The 12267-nt window shown below is 38.6% G+C and overlaps 4 protein-coding genes across 4 annotated transcripts; 2 read left to right on the forward strand and 2 right to left on the reverse strand.

Moving 5' to 3' along the window:
• Positions 1-899: 899 nt before the first annotated feature.
• On the reverse strand, positions 900-1944 carry LOC6648552. The gene is made up of 3 exons (XM_002071174.2): positions 1490-1944; positions 1061-1425; positions 900-985 (listed from the first exon to the last, which is right to left on the reverse strand). The coding sequence occupies exons 1-3, from the start codon at positions 1942-1944 to the stop codon at positions 900-902; spliced, it is 906 nt and encodes a 301-aa protein (XP_002071210.2).
• Positions 1945-3322: 1378 nt separating this feature from the next.
• On the reverse strand, positions 3323-10622 carry LOC6648553 (katanin p80 WD40 repeat-containing subunit B1). The gene is made up of 10 exons (XM_002071175.4): positions 10261-10622; positions 9900-10027; positions 9623-9840; positions 5708-6049; positions 5507-5642; positions 4363-5436; positions 4171-4298; positions 4018-4107; positions 3877-3951; positions 3323-3798 (listed from the first exon to the last, which is right to left on the reverse strand). The coding sequence occupies exons 1-10, from the start codon at positions 10292-10294 to the stop codon at positions 3564-3566; spliced, it is 2460 nt and encodes an 819-aa protein (XP_002071211.1). The 5' UTR covers positions 10295-10622; the 3' UTR covers positions 3323-3563.
• Positions 6470-8939, forward strand: LOC6648554 (peroxisomal multifunctional enzyme type 2). The gene is made up of 3 exons (XM_002071176.4): positions 6470-6604; positions 6864-7608; positions 7671-8939. Exons 2-3 carry the CDS (start codon positions 6906-6908, stop codon positions 8753-8755), a joined length of 1788 nt encoding a protein of 595 aa, XP_002071212.1. The 5' UTR covers positions 6470-6604; positions 6864-6905; the 3' UTR covers positions 8756-8939.
• Positions 10623-10967: 345 nt separating the features above from the next.
• LOC6648555 (proteasome subunit alpha type-7-1) lies at positions 10968-12262 on the forward strand. The gene is made up of 3 exons (XM_002071177.4): positions 10968-11225; positions 11290-11519; positions 11603-12262. Exons 1-3 carry the CDS (start codon positions 11124-11126, stop codon positions 12018-12020), a joined length of 750 nt encoding a protein of 249 aa, XP_002071213.1. The 5' UTR covers positions 10968-11123; the 3' UTR covers positions 12021-12262.
• Positions 12263-12267: the final 5 nt, after the last annotated feature.

Here is a 12267-nt window from a genome sequence, read left to right on the forward strand (position 1 = left end):
GAGCGAAATCTATCGGTTAACCGACATTATCGGAGCAATCCTATCGATTAATCGACGTTATCGGAGCAAACCCTATCGATTAATCGGCATTATCGGAGCAAGCCTACCGACTAATCGACATTATCGGAGCAAACCTGACTGGGCGGGCAAATTTAAAAAAATGTACTCTGGATAAATAAAACCATAATGAATGAAATATATAGTCTTGTCATTTGCGAAAGCTGCAGTTGTTAGCGATTAAAAGGGGAAATCCTTTTGCTAAAAATATGCTTATTTGACAAAATAAATAGAATTTGAGTGTCCTGGTTCAACTTTACAAACTTGTTACCACGAATTTTTCGTTTTACATGGAATTTTTTGAGCTCAAGCTTCACGGTAATTACACTTTTGAAAATCTTAATGTGTAACCTATAAATATTTAAATTTAAGTTTTAAATTTAAGTCATAATTGATTAAAAATTTATTTTCGCCGCATATTTTTATGAGTAGTAATTAAACCAAACAAAAAGATAACTTTGACTCTAAATTTAAAAAGATAAAGACACTTTTGTTGGATTATTATAGAAAATCATTATCAAATGATTTCATATATATAAGTTAATTCAAAATCGAGAAGATAATGAATAAATAAAAGATAAAAAGACTCAAAAAAAAAGGCTTAGACGCATTTAATTCGAATTTAATGAGAAAATCAATTTTGTGCATTTATGTGAATTTCCGAAAAAAAAATATATTTATATATATATAAGAAAAAAAATGCATTTACTTATTAACATACTGGAGCATAAGCTAAAGCTACATACGAGTATGATATGATAAAGTTAAGTGCTGAATATATCTGGTGCTTTAATGGGATTTGGTAGGGTTTTTTTTTTTTTTTTGATTTCTTTGAGTTTGTCCTACAATGACATTTTGTAATTTGTTGAATTATTCGCCAATGGGCGGAAAATGTTTTTAATTTTCTTTTTATTCGGTTTATATGAAGAGGATGACGACGAGGAGGAAGAGGAGGCAGAGGCAGATGATGAGGATGGGGATGAAGGTGACATGATCAGGGCGGCTGAATTACGATCCTCCGAGCGAGACCCATCATACGGAGTACGAACAATTTCCGGTAGATGAGCATAATAGACGACACGCTCATTGCGTATGGGCAATGTTAGATCTGGCAATTTGTGTGGATTATATTTGGCATTGATGTTGAAAGAGTCCACGGCGGGCACATCATCGATATAGGCACGTCTCGACTTGATATAGTCCCTTGCTGTGGGCGTATCCAAATAACGATCGGGATACATGACATAGGGATCAGGATATTGAGGCACACGGGGGCTATAGCTATCATAGGGATCGAAACGCTGCCGATGCATATACATATCTTCGAAATATTGCGGATAAGAGCGATGATGGTATTGTTCATCGAACCTGGACAGGAGTCGAGGAGATAGGATTGAGTAACGATTCAAGAGAGGGAAAATCACAAACTCACCTATCATAACGTCTTATATACGGATCATAAGATCTGGATGGATATAAGGGCAAACTGCCAGTCGGTTTATTTGCTTGGCCATACCATGGCAAAGATCTGACCTCAGCGGTTGGACGATTTATCGATGTTGTTTCACCATAGGACATTTTACCACCATTACCACCAACAGCCGCATTCAGATCCATATCAATTAAACCTCGTCGTGCATTTAGATAATAATCATAGTCTGCATAGTCGCTGGGATATTTCATAATCTTCATTTGTTTTGACTCCCCAGAACTGGGCAAATGAATATTGTCCACCAAACTATAATTATCCAATCCACTGTCCACTTGTTCCTCGGCATTCCGATTGCCATTGCCATTGCCATCCAATCCCTCATAAGGTTCGCCGCGAGCAATTATCAAAATTTGTACTAGGATGAAAATGCATAGTATTCGCTTGTCCTGCAACATTTCGAGACCGAATCCAACCGCTTGCAATGATTTACCAAAATGGACTGACCTAAGCTTATCAATGTAATTAGGCACTGCAAAACGCTATCGATAGGTAGGGCAACTAGGGAACTAGGGAGTCACACAATGGCCGGCGATATGCTGAGTTGAACTTCAAAAGGCAATTGTTTTGGCCCCAAACCCCACACCCATTTTTGATCATTTCAATTCCAGTTTGATACAGTCAACCGCAAGTTGCATGCAGGCAAATAAAATGCAAAAACCAATGCCGAGTTGACCAGTGTTCCCCAGAGCATTGTGGGAGATATGCATGGGCGTGGCACCTCTCCCCCTCACTATTCTATAACAATCTAATCTGCATTTCTCTTGACATTCTCCCCATACATTCAATCCGGACATTAGCCAACCAGCTAGCCCATGCCACGCTTCGTTGATCCCGCATAGACATGGCAAGAGAATTCTCCATAGAGTTGCAGCATAATACAAATTGCGACTAACTAACAAGTTAATACATAAACTAAACCCAAACACAGAATGTCTAAAGGTAAAACTTGTTCTCTGTTTTGCTGCAAGTGATCGAACAAGGCAAAAGGTAACTCTTTCTTCTTATCACAAGATTTGATAATCTTGGACTAGGTTCAGTGCCGGATTAGGCCAGCGCGGGGCGTGTAGTAATCAAGAGACCTATATACATGTATAAAGTGAGGGTTAGAACAAGATTCGAAAGGATAATGGTTTGTTTTAGAATTTTTAAACACGAATTTTTGGTCAGCCTATATTTTCGATAGTTTCTAACCGATTTCAAAAAGTTATATATCAATTAAATGGGAAAAAATCAATTTTCCATCCGATTTTGGATAACAAAAATATATAATTTTTGCCAAATCTATTATATCTCTGGATATTTTGCTCAGAACTATATTTTGGAAAATAAATAAAAAATTAACTAACCTAAATTTCATTTCAATTTCTCCATATAATTGAATATTCTCTTCTTCCTCGGTTCTTTATAAATAATAGTTTAAACACCTAACAATCTGAAATAGTATTAAATTTTAACAAATTTTCATGGCCATATCTGTTTGTCTAGCTTTTATTATAATAAAACTATATCAACGAAAATTATTCCTAATTCCCCACAAAAATTTGTATTGTATTTGAAAATGCTTCTAAAAGTCGTCCTTATTTATAGTGGCCAAGGCATCATTTCTTTGAAATTCGTCCCTGATTATGTTCATACTATCTCCTATATAATCATCGTATACATACATTAAAATCATATATTTGTCGTTGCTAACGTTCTTTATTTGTTGCTAAGAACTTACTCTCAGTTTCCCAATATTATTATTCGATTACTATTAAGAGATAAAGATTAGAATTGTCTTTTGTTTTTCTTTAAATATATTTTTAAATGGTTTTAGCCTTAAAATGATGTAAATCATAATATGTAAGATATAAATTATAAATTAGTTGCAATAACAAATTAATAGAATAAATCATTAAATGACTAATGTGTTTGGGTATTTTTTTTTTCATGATGCCTTCACAATCCGTGGGTGCTTTCTTTTTGCTTTTGAAAGAAACCGCTGCTTGTTTTGCGCAAATAAATAAAAAACATTTTAGAATACAATTATATTTTGCAATTGGGTCAGCGTTGAACCAAGATGAATGCTTTCGGGTAAATTCTTGATTTGAAGTAACCAACGCTGGCATTCGGCGCATTTTCGTTGACGATCCTCGCGCGTGACATCGACCCCCAAACCATTTGCTGCCCACGAATCCAGATTCTCTTGTATGGTGGGCAAGAAATTTGATAATATAATGCGTAATGTATCGCAGGCTCTTGTGAAATGGCTGAAAATAACAAAACATAAACAAATATACAGAAATTATTAATAATAATTCATTAAGTTTTCTCAATATGTCACTTACAATTTATGCTGACTTTGCAATAGCTCATAAATTTCGGGTAGAACAAATGTACAAAAGTCCAAATTCCATGACGAACTGAAAATTTAATGTATATTCTTATTAAAATTCTATTTCAATCAGATGAAAACTCATATTGCTTACGGTTTCTCTATTATTGCACCGAGCAGATCAATAAAAATTGATCGCCCATTATTTTTGGCCTGCCTTAATGCTCCGAGTACATCGTGTGAGCTGCGAACGAAAGGGAAAATTGTATTAAATGAATATAAATATTTAAGAAATTCATTTGCCTACCGTGTTAGACTTCTTAATAACTCGAGGCTGGTTTGCCTATTGCTCAATTCCTGTAGGACAGCTTCATGTGGTCGCGACAGGACATCGAATTCATAATGATCATTCAAATCCTGGCGATAGCTCATTGGCTGCAAAGTGAAAAGTTGAATTTATTGATTTATCCTGTAGATATTCAATATTTTCTTTTTTTACCTGTGAATGCTTTTCCTGATTTTTATTTTGTGGCGTCGGACGCATATCAAGGGTGGTCCGCGATCTAATTGGAGGTTTTGTAATGATCTCAACATTGATATTCTTTTGCATTGTATTCTCTTTATAAAATTGGCTCGTTGAGCCCATTGTACGCTTGTTCTTATTGACCACATTCGATGATGAGGACTTTTTCAATACCATATTGTCCTTCAGATTGTGCAATTCCATTGAGCTAACCGAAGACACTTGGCTGAGTTTGTTACTACCGAATATGGATGCCGATGTGGCCTGTTTCGTACTACTGCTGCCACCGATGCCACCTGTGCTCCGTTTGTGAACAGTGGTCGATGCCGGTTTCTTAATTAGCTTGGACGTCGCATTGATTGTGGGGGCAGCTGGTGTTGCCTTGTAATTGCTTTCAAAATAATTCAAATTCTGATTGACTGGAAAATCTTCAGTCATATCAAAATTATCATAATTGGTTAGTATTAGGGGATTACTATCGTTTGGATTGTACTCGACATCGTGTACATCCAATCTATCGTCATCCTTCTCAATGGAGGTGTATACATTATAATCGTCTGGGACATGCAACGAACTCGGACCATTCACATGCATTAATCGGGTGGTGGTGTTGGCCGTCGTGGCTACATCCAATCCATAGCCGTAGTTTCCCTCAATATTATAGGCAATATTGTCGGTAACTGGAACTCTGGTGAATTTTGTGTGCCTCAGATTTGGATCGGGATAAATGGGCTCTGTTGTGGTTGGCTGGTTTGCATATGGTGGCAAGGATGATGCTGGTGTTTCTATCGACTCCAATTCTGCCTCATTGACAACCTCCAAACTCAAATTTGGACTTCTATTGTCCTCATGCTCTTCCTGAACGTGAGCTGGTTTGGAGCCACTTCCCAACGATATTCGAAACGTTTGATTGCCACGCGAAAAACTTTTACGATTCGTTGAGTTATGCTTGAAATTTGGCTGGGCATTGGCTGGCTGATAGAATGGTATAACACGATCCAGACTGACCGTATTAACGGACACAGTATCAACCTCATAGCAACCACAGATCTGCAAGCATACATATATGTATATAGAAAAACTATAGTTTTACAATTTAAATTTCGTCTAAGGAACTTACCAGCTTATTCTTAAGAACCTTCATGTCACCCAAACATGTCCAATTGCTCTTAATGTGATCCAATTCCCGATTTGGCTCCCAGCCAATAACCGATATACCGGCCACACCGCCCACAAAAAGACATTCACCATTCTCGCTGGAAAAGCGATTTAAGATTTTTGTAAAGCCAGAATTCGATCAATCAATCAATTGAAAACTTACCTAAATGTTATACACTTAATGGCCTGGCCATAGAAATGACTTGTTTGTGAAACAAGCTGCTGATGCTCTAGATCATATATAGAAACTGTTCCATCGGCCCGACCGGCAGCCAATAGAAATTCAAACGGATGAAACTGTATGCAGGTGATTGGAGTTTTCGGTGGCTCGGCTAAAAATTCCATTATCTGTTGGCTCTTTCGTATATCCCAAATGAGTATGGAACCCTCTACACCAGCAGAGGCAATCCAGAGGCCATCCGGAGAGAATTTCACCGAATTTACATGGTACATGTGGCCACGATAAACTTTAATGCATTTGTTTTTGTCCTGTACATCCCAAAGGCTAAAAAAAAAACAAAAATATATGTATTATACGTGGAAAAAAGAATTTTTAAATGGTTTTGAAATTTGTCTATTAAAGAAACTTGGCTTTAAAACGGGACTCCATGTCGTATGCGTTATTTTTATTACGCATACGTCAGGTATTTTTTTTTTTTATTTCTAAACATAAGAATTGATTGAAAACACCAATATTCCGATATTAGATATTTAATATAATACCGACACATTGAAAGTTATTTTTACAAAAAAAAAAACATTATTATAAAGAGTTATCATTTTTCCTGGCTTTTGAATTGAAAATTTGGCGGCTTTTACTGTTGTTATTTAGCTTTTTTTCTCTTTAGCGACTAAAAATGTTTGCTGGGCTATGGCTAGAGTTACCGTTTCTCGTCAAATTCGAAACATTGTTTTTGTTACTAATGCAAAACGCTTATCTCTATCGGTGGAAGACTGCACTTTGTACCTGTGTTTGTGTTTGTGCCAGATTAGTCTCTGGTGGTATTAAAGGAGTTCGTTAAAAGAAAAGTTAGTCTACTACTAACCGCTCGGAAATCATGTAAGTAATGAAGCAGAAAACTTGTTGCTGCGGGATGATCCATACTTCTTGTAGCGGTGGAAGAAGGGGGTAAAGGGGCGCGGGCAAGACTTGTGTGGACTTGGACCATTGGACAAGTCAAGTGCTTTAATTTTATAGGCAATCACTTGCACACACACACACAGTCACATACACAAAGTAACGCAGAGAAAGAGACGATTTTTGTGGAGAGCTCTTGGGCGATTAAATTAATCAATTTCATTTTCTATTCACTTCACAGAGAGGATTAAGGGGATTCCAACCGGATAATTCAAGCATTATAATGTCAACATCAACTTTGCGCTACGATGGCCGTGTGGCTGTAGTAACCGGAGCCGGAGCTGGTCTCGGCCGGGAATACGCCCTGCTGTTGGCTTCGCGAGGTGCCAAAGTGGTGGTCAATGATTTGGGTGGTACCCATTCCGGTGAGGGTGCATCACAGCGTGCAGCTGATATTGTGGTCGACGAAATTCGCGCCGCTGGTGGTGAAGCCGTAGCAGATTACAATTCAGTTATCGATGGATCAAAGGTCATTGAGACGGCCATTAAGGCCTTTGGCCGTGTGGATATTTTGATTAACAATGCTGGAATTCTGCGTGATCGCAGCATTGTGAAGACATCCGATCAGGATTGGGATCTGGTGCACGATGTCCATTTGAAGGGCAGTTTCAAATGCACTCAGGCAGCGTTTCCCCATATGAAAAAGCAAAATTATGGCCGCATCATTATGACATCATCGAATTCGGGCATCTATGGTAATTTCGGTCAGGCCAACTATTCGGCAGCCAAAATGGGTCTAGTCGGCTTGGCCAATACAACGGCCATCGAGGGTGCAAAGAACAATATCCATTGCAATGTGATTATACCAACTGCAGCCAGTCGTATGACGGAAGGCATTTTGCCCGACATGCTCTTCAATGAGCTGAAACCCAAGCTTATTGCCCCAGTGGTGGCTTACCTGTGCCACGAATCCTGCGAGGATAATGGTAAATCAGCCTCAGCATTTCGTGCACTCTTCAAATTAATATCGTAAATTTGTTTCTTATAGGCAGCTACATCGAAAGTGCTGCTGGCTGGGCTACCAAAGTGCATACAGCCCGCGGCAAGGGAGCAGTTTTGCGACCCACAATCGAGGACACAGTGACCCCCGAATATGTGGAGAAGGTTTGGTCCAAGGTGACCGATATGTCACAGGCCAAGCACTTAGAAGCAATCGCCCATGCCTCTGGCTCCCTGTTGGAAGTGTTGGAGAATCTAAAGAATGGTGATAAGGATGCCGTTGAGGATACATTTACTTTCGCTAGCCGCGAGCTTATACTGTATGCTCTGGGTATTGGAGCGACCACAAAGAATAGCCAGGATTTGCGTTTCCTGTACGAGAACGATGCCGACTTTTCACCCATTCCATCATTCTTTGTTCTGCCCGGTCTATTGCTGAGCATGAGCAATCCTCTGGTGGGCAATGCCTTGCCACACAGCGGAGCTGATCTGACCAATATACTGCATGGAGAGCAATATTTGGAAATTGTTGATGATCTGCCCACACAGGGCACTCTAACCACCAAAGGCAAAGTGATTGATGTTATGGATAAGGGTTCCGGAGCCGTTGTGGTCACCAGTTGTGAATCGTTCGACGAGAATGGACGTCTTCTGGTCAAGAACCAAAGTTGCATCTTTGTTGTCGGTGCCGGCAAATTTGGTGGCAAAAAGGATCCCAGCTCTGATGTGGTACCACTGGCCCCTGTGCCCAAACGTTCCCCTGACTCATCAGTTCAATACACAACCAGTGCAGATCAAGCCGCCCTCTATCGACTATCGGGTGATCTGAATCCCTTGCATATCGATCCCAGTTTTGCACTAATTGCCGGCTTCAAAACACCCATTCTTCATGGCCTTTGCTCTCTGGGCTTTTCACTGCGTGCCGTTCTCAGCAAATATGCTGATAACAATGCCAATCTATTCAAAGCAATCAAAGTGCGTTTCTCTGGCCCTGTGCTTCCCGGCCAAACTCTTAAGATTGATATGTGGCAAGCTGGCACACGTATACACTTCCTTACCACGGTCGTGGAGACGGGCAAAGAAGTCATCTCTGGTGCCTATGTGGATCTGAAGAGCTCTCCAGCCAAATTGTAAACAATTGGAAGACAGAGTGACGGAGACGAAGACAGAGAGAAAAGAACTTAAGCATAACCAATTTTTGGTGGTAGTTTTCTAACACATACATACATATTTTTGTTTCTAAACATCGTATTTCACACACAACAAATGTTCGTTTGTCTGTTTTGAACTTAATAAAATTGACTAGTTTTTTAATCGATTTGCTTAAAGCTGTTCTAAAATCAATTTAAATGAAATGTAAACAATTGATTTAACCAATTGATGACCATTACAAATTCAACCTATCCGAATATACTCTCAAATCTTATCTTTCTTGTGTGATAGAGTAAGATAACCGTTAGTATTGCCATTTCAGTTTTAACTATGTACTAAACAGAAGTTTTTTTTTTTCATTTTTCTATATCTATATCTTAATTGGATATTCATGAAATTCATTTTTTACATTGCCTCTATATACATTTTCGATCAGTAAAATAAGTGAAATGGCAAACTACAAAGAGTAAACTAGAATTTTAGTTATCAAGGCTAAGAAACGAAATGATTCATGTTATACTACTAGGAAAATGAATTTTTCCTCTCTGTTTGCTTTAGAAGAGATTTATTGGTCACAATTTGTCTATGAGTCGAATAAGAATGTTATTCTCAAATGCTTTATCTAGACGGATTCGTCAAAGGGAGATTTTCATTGTCTATTGTTTTAATATTTCTAGCAAGTTGTTGGATCGTTTCAAAAATGATTAAAAGACAGACACAGAGATATTACGTGGCATTCAACAGGCCACCGAGTTCAAACAATATCGTAAAATAACAAAACTATAATGATAATGATACTCTTGATCAAAGTCAGCATCAATTCAAATAAGATCGGGCATAAAAACTTACCGAACTGTGGTATCATTGCTGCCAGAGACGACATATTCACCAGACGGATTAAAGTCTAATGTACGAACACTTTTCATGTGACCATTTAGGGTTGAATAGATTTTCTGTGCATTCAGGTCCCATCTTCTTATGATGCCAATATCGTCAGCGGAATAGACAAAATTATCCTTATAGGCAAAACGAACGCACTCAATCGATCGATTGTGACCGGTTAAAGACTGTGGAATGTAGATAAATATTATGTTAATGGGATGAGGTAAAATGGTTAAGGACTTACCATAAAACAATCATCCTGGCCAATGGCCCAAAGGTTAACATTTCGATCTTCGCCGCCAGTGACCAATACACGGCCAGTTTCACCCAGATCCAGACTGGTTACCCCGCCATCGTGTGCCTTAATGGCGTCTGGAAAAAACATATGATATGGGTGGAATATAATATATATACGTACATATATATAGGTACACATGTTGTTATTAATATTAATTTCCTACAATGGAAATTTAATCCCCATTCAGACACAGACATTGACATGGAAATCTAGACTAGACTCACGCACACACACAAAAGGCAGACCACACGCACACACAAACGCACACATAAGATACATCACTTTCGAATGTATTCCATTTACTTACAGATCCTTCCGAGTAAATTTCTTGGCATTGCCATTATCTTTGAAATTTGTATTATATAATCAGTCTGACAATGTTTAATTGTTTTACAATTGCGAGTTTTGTAAATAATTCCTTTTATTTCGTAGCAGGTGTGAGAATGCTCAATATTAAATGGGACTGATCAGCTGGAGCTGGCCGATTTATGAGGCTTATGTCTTGGCAGCGTAAAATAACATTAACAATTGAGTGTACGTATAGACTCATTAGCGACGACAACGACGACAATTACAACATTTTACAATCTTAGAAAAATGTAAATAAACTAATAGGAAAAATCACACAATTCTCGTAGACAAAAACAAAAAAAAAACAAATGCACTGAAACGGTGCCAGGGCTGGCATTAACTCTCTTTTCTGCTTTTAATCGCAGAGCCACTGGGCAAATCATGGAACTGGCTCAGTGGTTCGGAACTTGGAAGGTTTACAGGTGTACCTGATAATATGCGTAAATAATTATATATTACAAATATATAGATGATAAACTTTACATATAGAAATTTACAAATGTATTTACTTTCTAGAGAGAGGGGAGTTCGCTCGCTATTGTTACTCATCCACTAAATACACAGTCACAGTCGCTGTGAAATTCACCTTACATATTAAATATGTCACTGCATCCCTGTTGATAAAAACTGCTTCGCGATAATTTATCGTCACTTGGCTATCGATTGTTAATTCTCAAAAAAAGCATCATCATTGCCTGCAAGTTGAGAGACCACAAATTTTTTGCCGACCAAAGAATTTCGTTTAAACGCTGTGCGTACAATAAAATAGAATTGTCATTAGCAATCTATAGATCCCGCTTTGTTTCAAGTGATTAAAAGATGTCTGCACGCTACGATCGAGCTGTAACAATTTTCTCTCCTGATGGTCATTTGCTTCAGGTTGAATATGCACAAGAAGCAGTTCGCAAGGGCTCCACAGCGGTAAGTAATTGTAGTTTTTCTTGAATCCATTTTACATATATATATATGTTGTCATGGCTTCTAGGTTGGTGTACGTGGAGGAAACTGTGTGGTACTCGGCGTTGAGAAGAAGTCTATGGTCAAGCTCCAGGAGGACCGCACAGTGCGCAAAATCTGTATGCTCGACAGTCATGTTGTAATGGCCTTTGCCGGTCTAACTGCAGACGCACGTATCCTGATCAATCGCGCCCAAGTGGAATGCCAGAGTCATCGTCTGAATGTGGAAGATCCAGTGACCCTCGAGTATATTACAAGGTAAGTTTAGAAATAATTTGTTCACCAATTCATTGTTGCTAAAATTGAATGGACTGTCCTTGCCGTTTTTTTTTTTTCCGAAGATTCATTGCACAATTGAAGCAAAAGTACACGCAAAGCAATGGACGTCGTCCCTTTGGTATTTCGTGCCTGATTGGTGGTTTCGATACCGATGGCTCACCGCATTTATTCCAAACTGAGCCCTCGGGCATTTTCTATGAGTACAAAGCAAATGCTACTGGACGATCGGCGAAGGTAGTGCGAGAGTTCTTTGAGAAGACCTATCGCGAGGAGGATGTGGCCACTGAGCACGGTGCTGTCAAGCTAGCCATTCGGGCACTTCTCGAGGTGGCTCAGTCAGGACAAAATAATCTGGAATTGGCCATTATGGAGAATGGCAAGCCATTAAAAATGCTCGACCGTAGTGTCATTCTGGACTTTGTCAACATTATAGAGAAGGAGAAGGAAGAAGAACAAGAGAAAAAGAAGCAGAAGAAGTAACCTAAAATGGCGCTAAAAGGAGCCGTTCACCAGTCACTGAATCATATTCTAGAAGTAAAAGGACACATTTTGTATCTTTTGTAACAGGAATTGTACTTCTGTTTATTCTGGAAACTTTTTTATATATATTGGCTTTGAAACGGCCTCTTTTTTTTTTTTTAAGACACTAATTTTCATTTACCCGGTATGTTATATGGTATGGATTTGTATAAAATACATGATCATCATCAAAAACAAAGTAATCTTA

Source organism: Drosophila willistoni (assembly GCF_018902025.1).
Source record: "Drosophila willistoni isolate 14030-0811.24 chromosome XL unlocalized genomic scaffold, UCI_dwil_1.1 Seg141, whole genome shotgun sequence".
Taxonomy (NCBI): domain Eukaryota; kingdom Metazoa; phylum Arthropoda; class Insecta; order Diptera; family Drosophilidae; genus Drosophila; species Drosophila willistoni.

Excerpts from the sequence above, each read along its gene's own strand:
- LOC6648552 (XM_002071174.2), bottom strand. The coding sequence starts at position 1,944 with ATGTTGCAGGACAAGCGAATACTATGCATTTTCATCCTAGTACAAATT. Across the intron at positions 1,426-1,489 it reads TATATAAGACGTTATGATAG|GTTCGATGAACAATACCATC; the intron begins GTGAGTTTGTGA and ends ACTCCTGTCCAG. Across the intron at positions 986-1,060 it reads CTCGGAGGATCGTAATTCAG|CTTCATATAAACCGAATAAA; the intron begins CCGCCCTGATCA and ends CGTCGTCATCCT.
- LOC6648554 (XM_002071176.4), top strand. The coding sequence starts at position 6,906 with ATGTCAACATCAACTTTGCGCTACGATGGCCGTGTGGCTGTAGTAACC. Across the intron at positions 7,609-7,670 it reads CGAATCCTGCGAGGATAATG|GCAGCTACATCGAAAGTGCT; the intron begins GTAAATCAGCCT and ends TGTTTCTTATAG.
- LOC6648553 (XM_002071175.4), bottom strand. The coding sequence starts at position 10,294 with ATGGCAATGCCAAGAAATTTACTCGGAAGGATCT. Across the intron at positions 9,841-9,899 it reads GCCAGGATGATTGTTTTATG|TCTTTAACCGGTCACAATCG; the intron begins GTAAGTCCTTAA and ends TACATTCCACAG. Across the intron at positions 5,437-5,506 it reads AGGTTCTTAAGAATAAGCTG|ATCTGTGGTTGCTATGAGGT; the intron begins GTAAGTTCCTTA and ends GTATGCTTGCAG.
- LOC6648555 (XM_002071177.4), top strand. The coding sequence starts at position 11,124 with ATGTCTGCACGCTACGATCGAGCTGTAACAATTTTCTCTCCTGATGGT. Across the intron at positions 11,226-11,289 it reads TTCGCAAGGGCTCCACAGCG|GTTGGTGTACGTGGAGGAAA; the intron begins GTAAGTAATTGT and ends CATGGCTTCTAG. Across the intron at positions 11,520-11,602 it reads ACCCTCGAGTATATTACAAG|ATTCATTGCACAATTGAAGC; the intron begins GTAAGTTTAGAA and ends TTTTTTCCGAAG.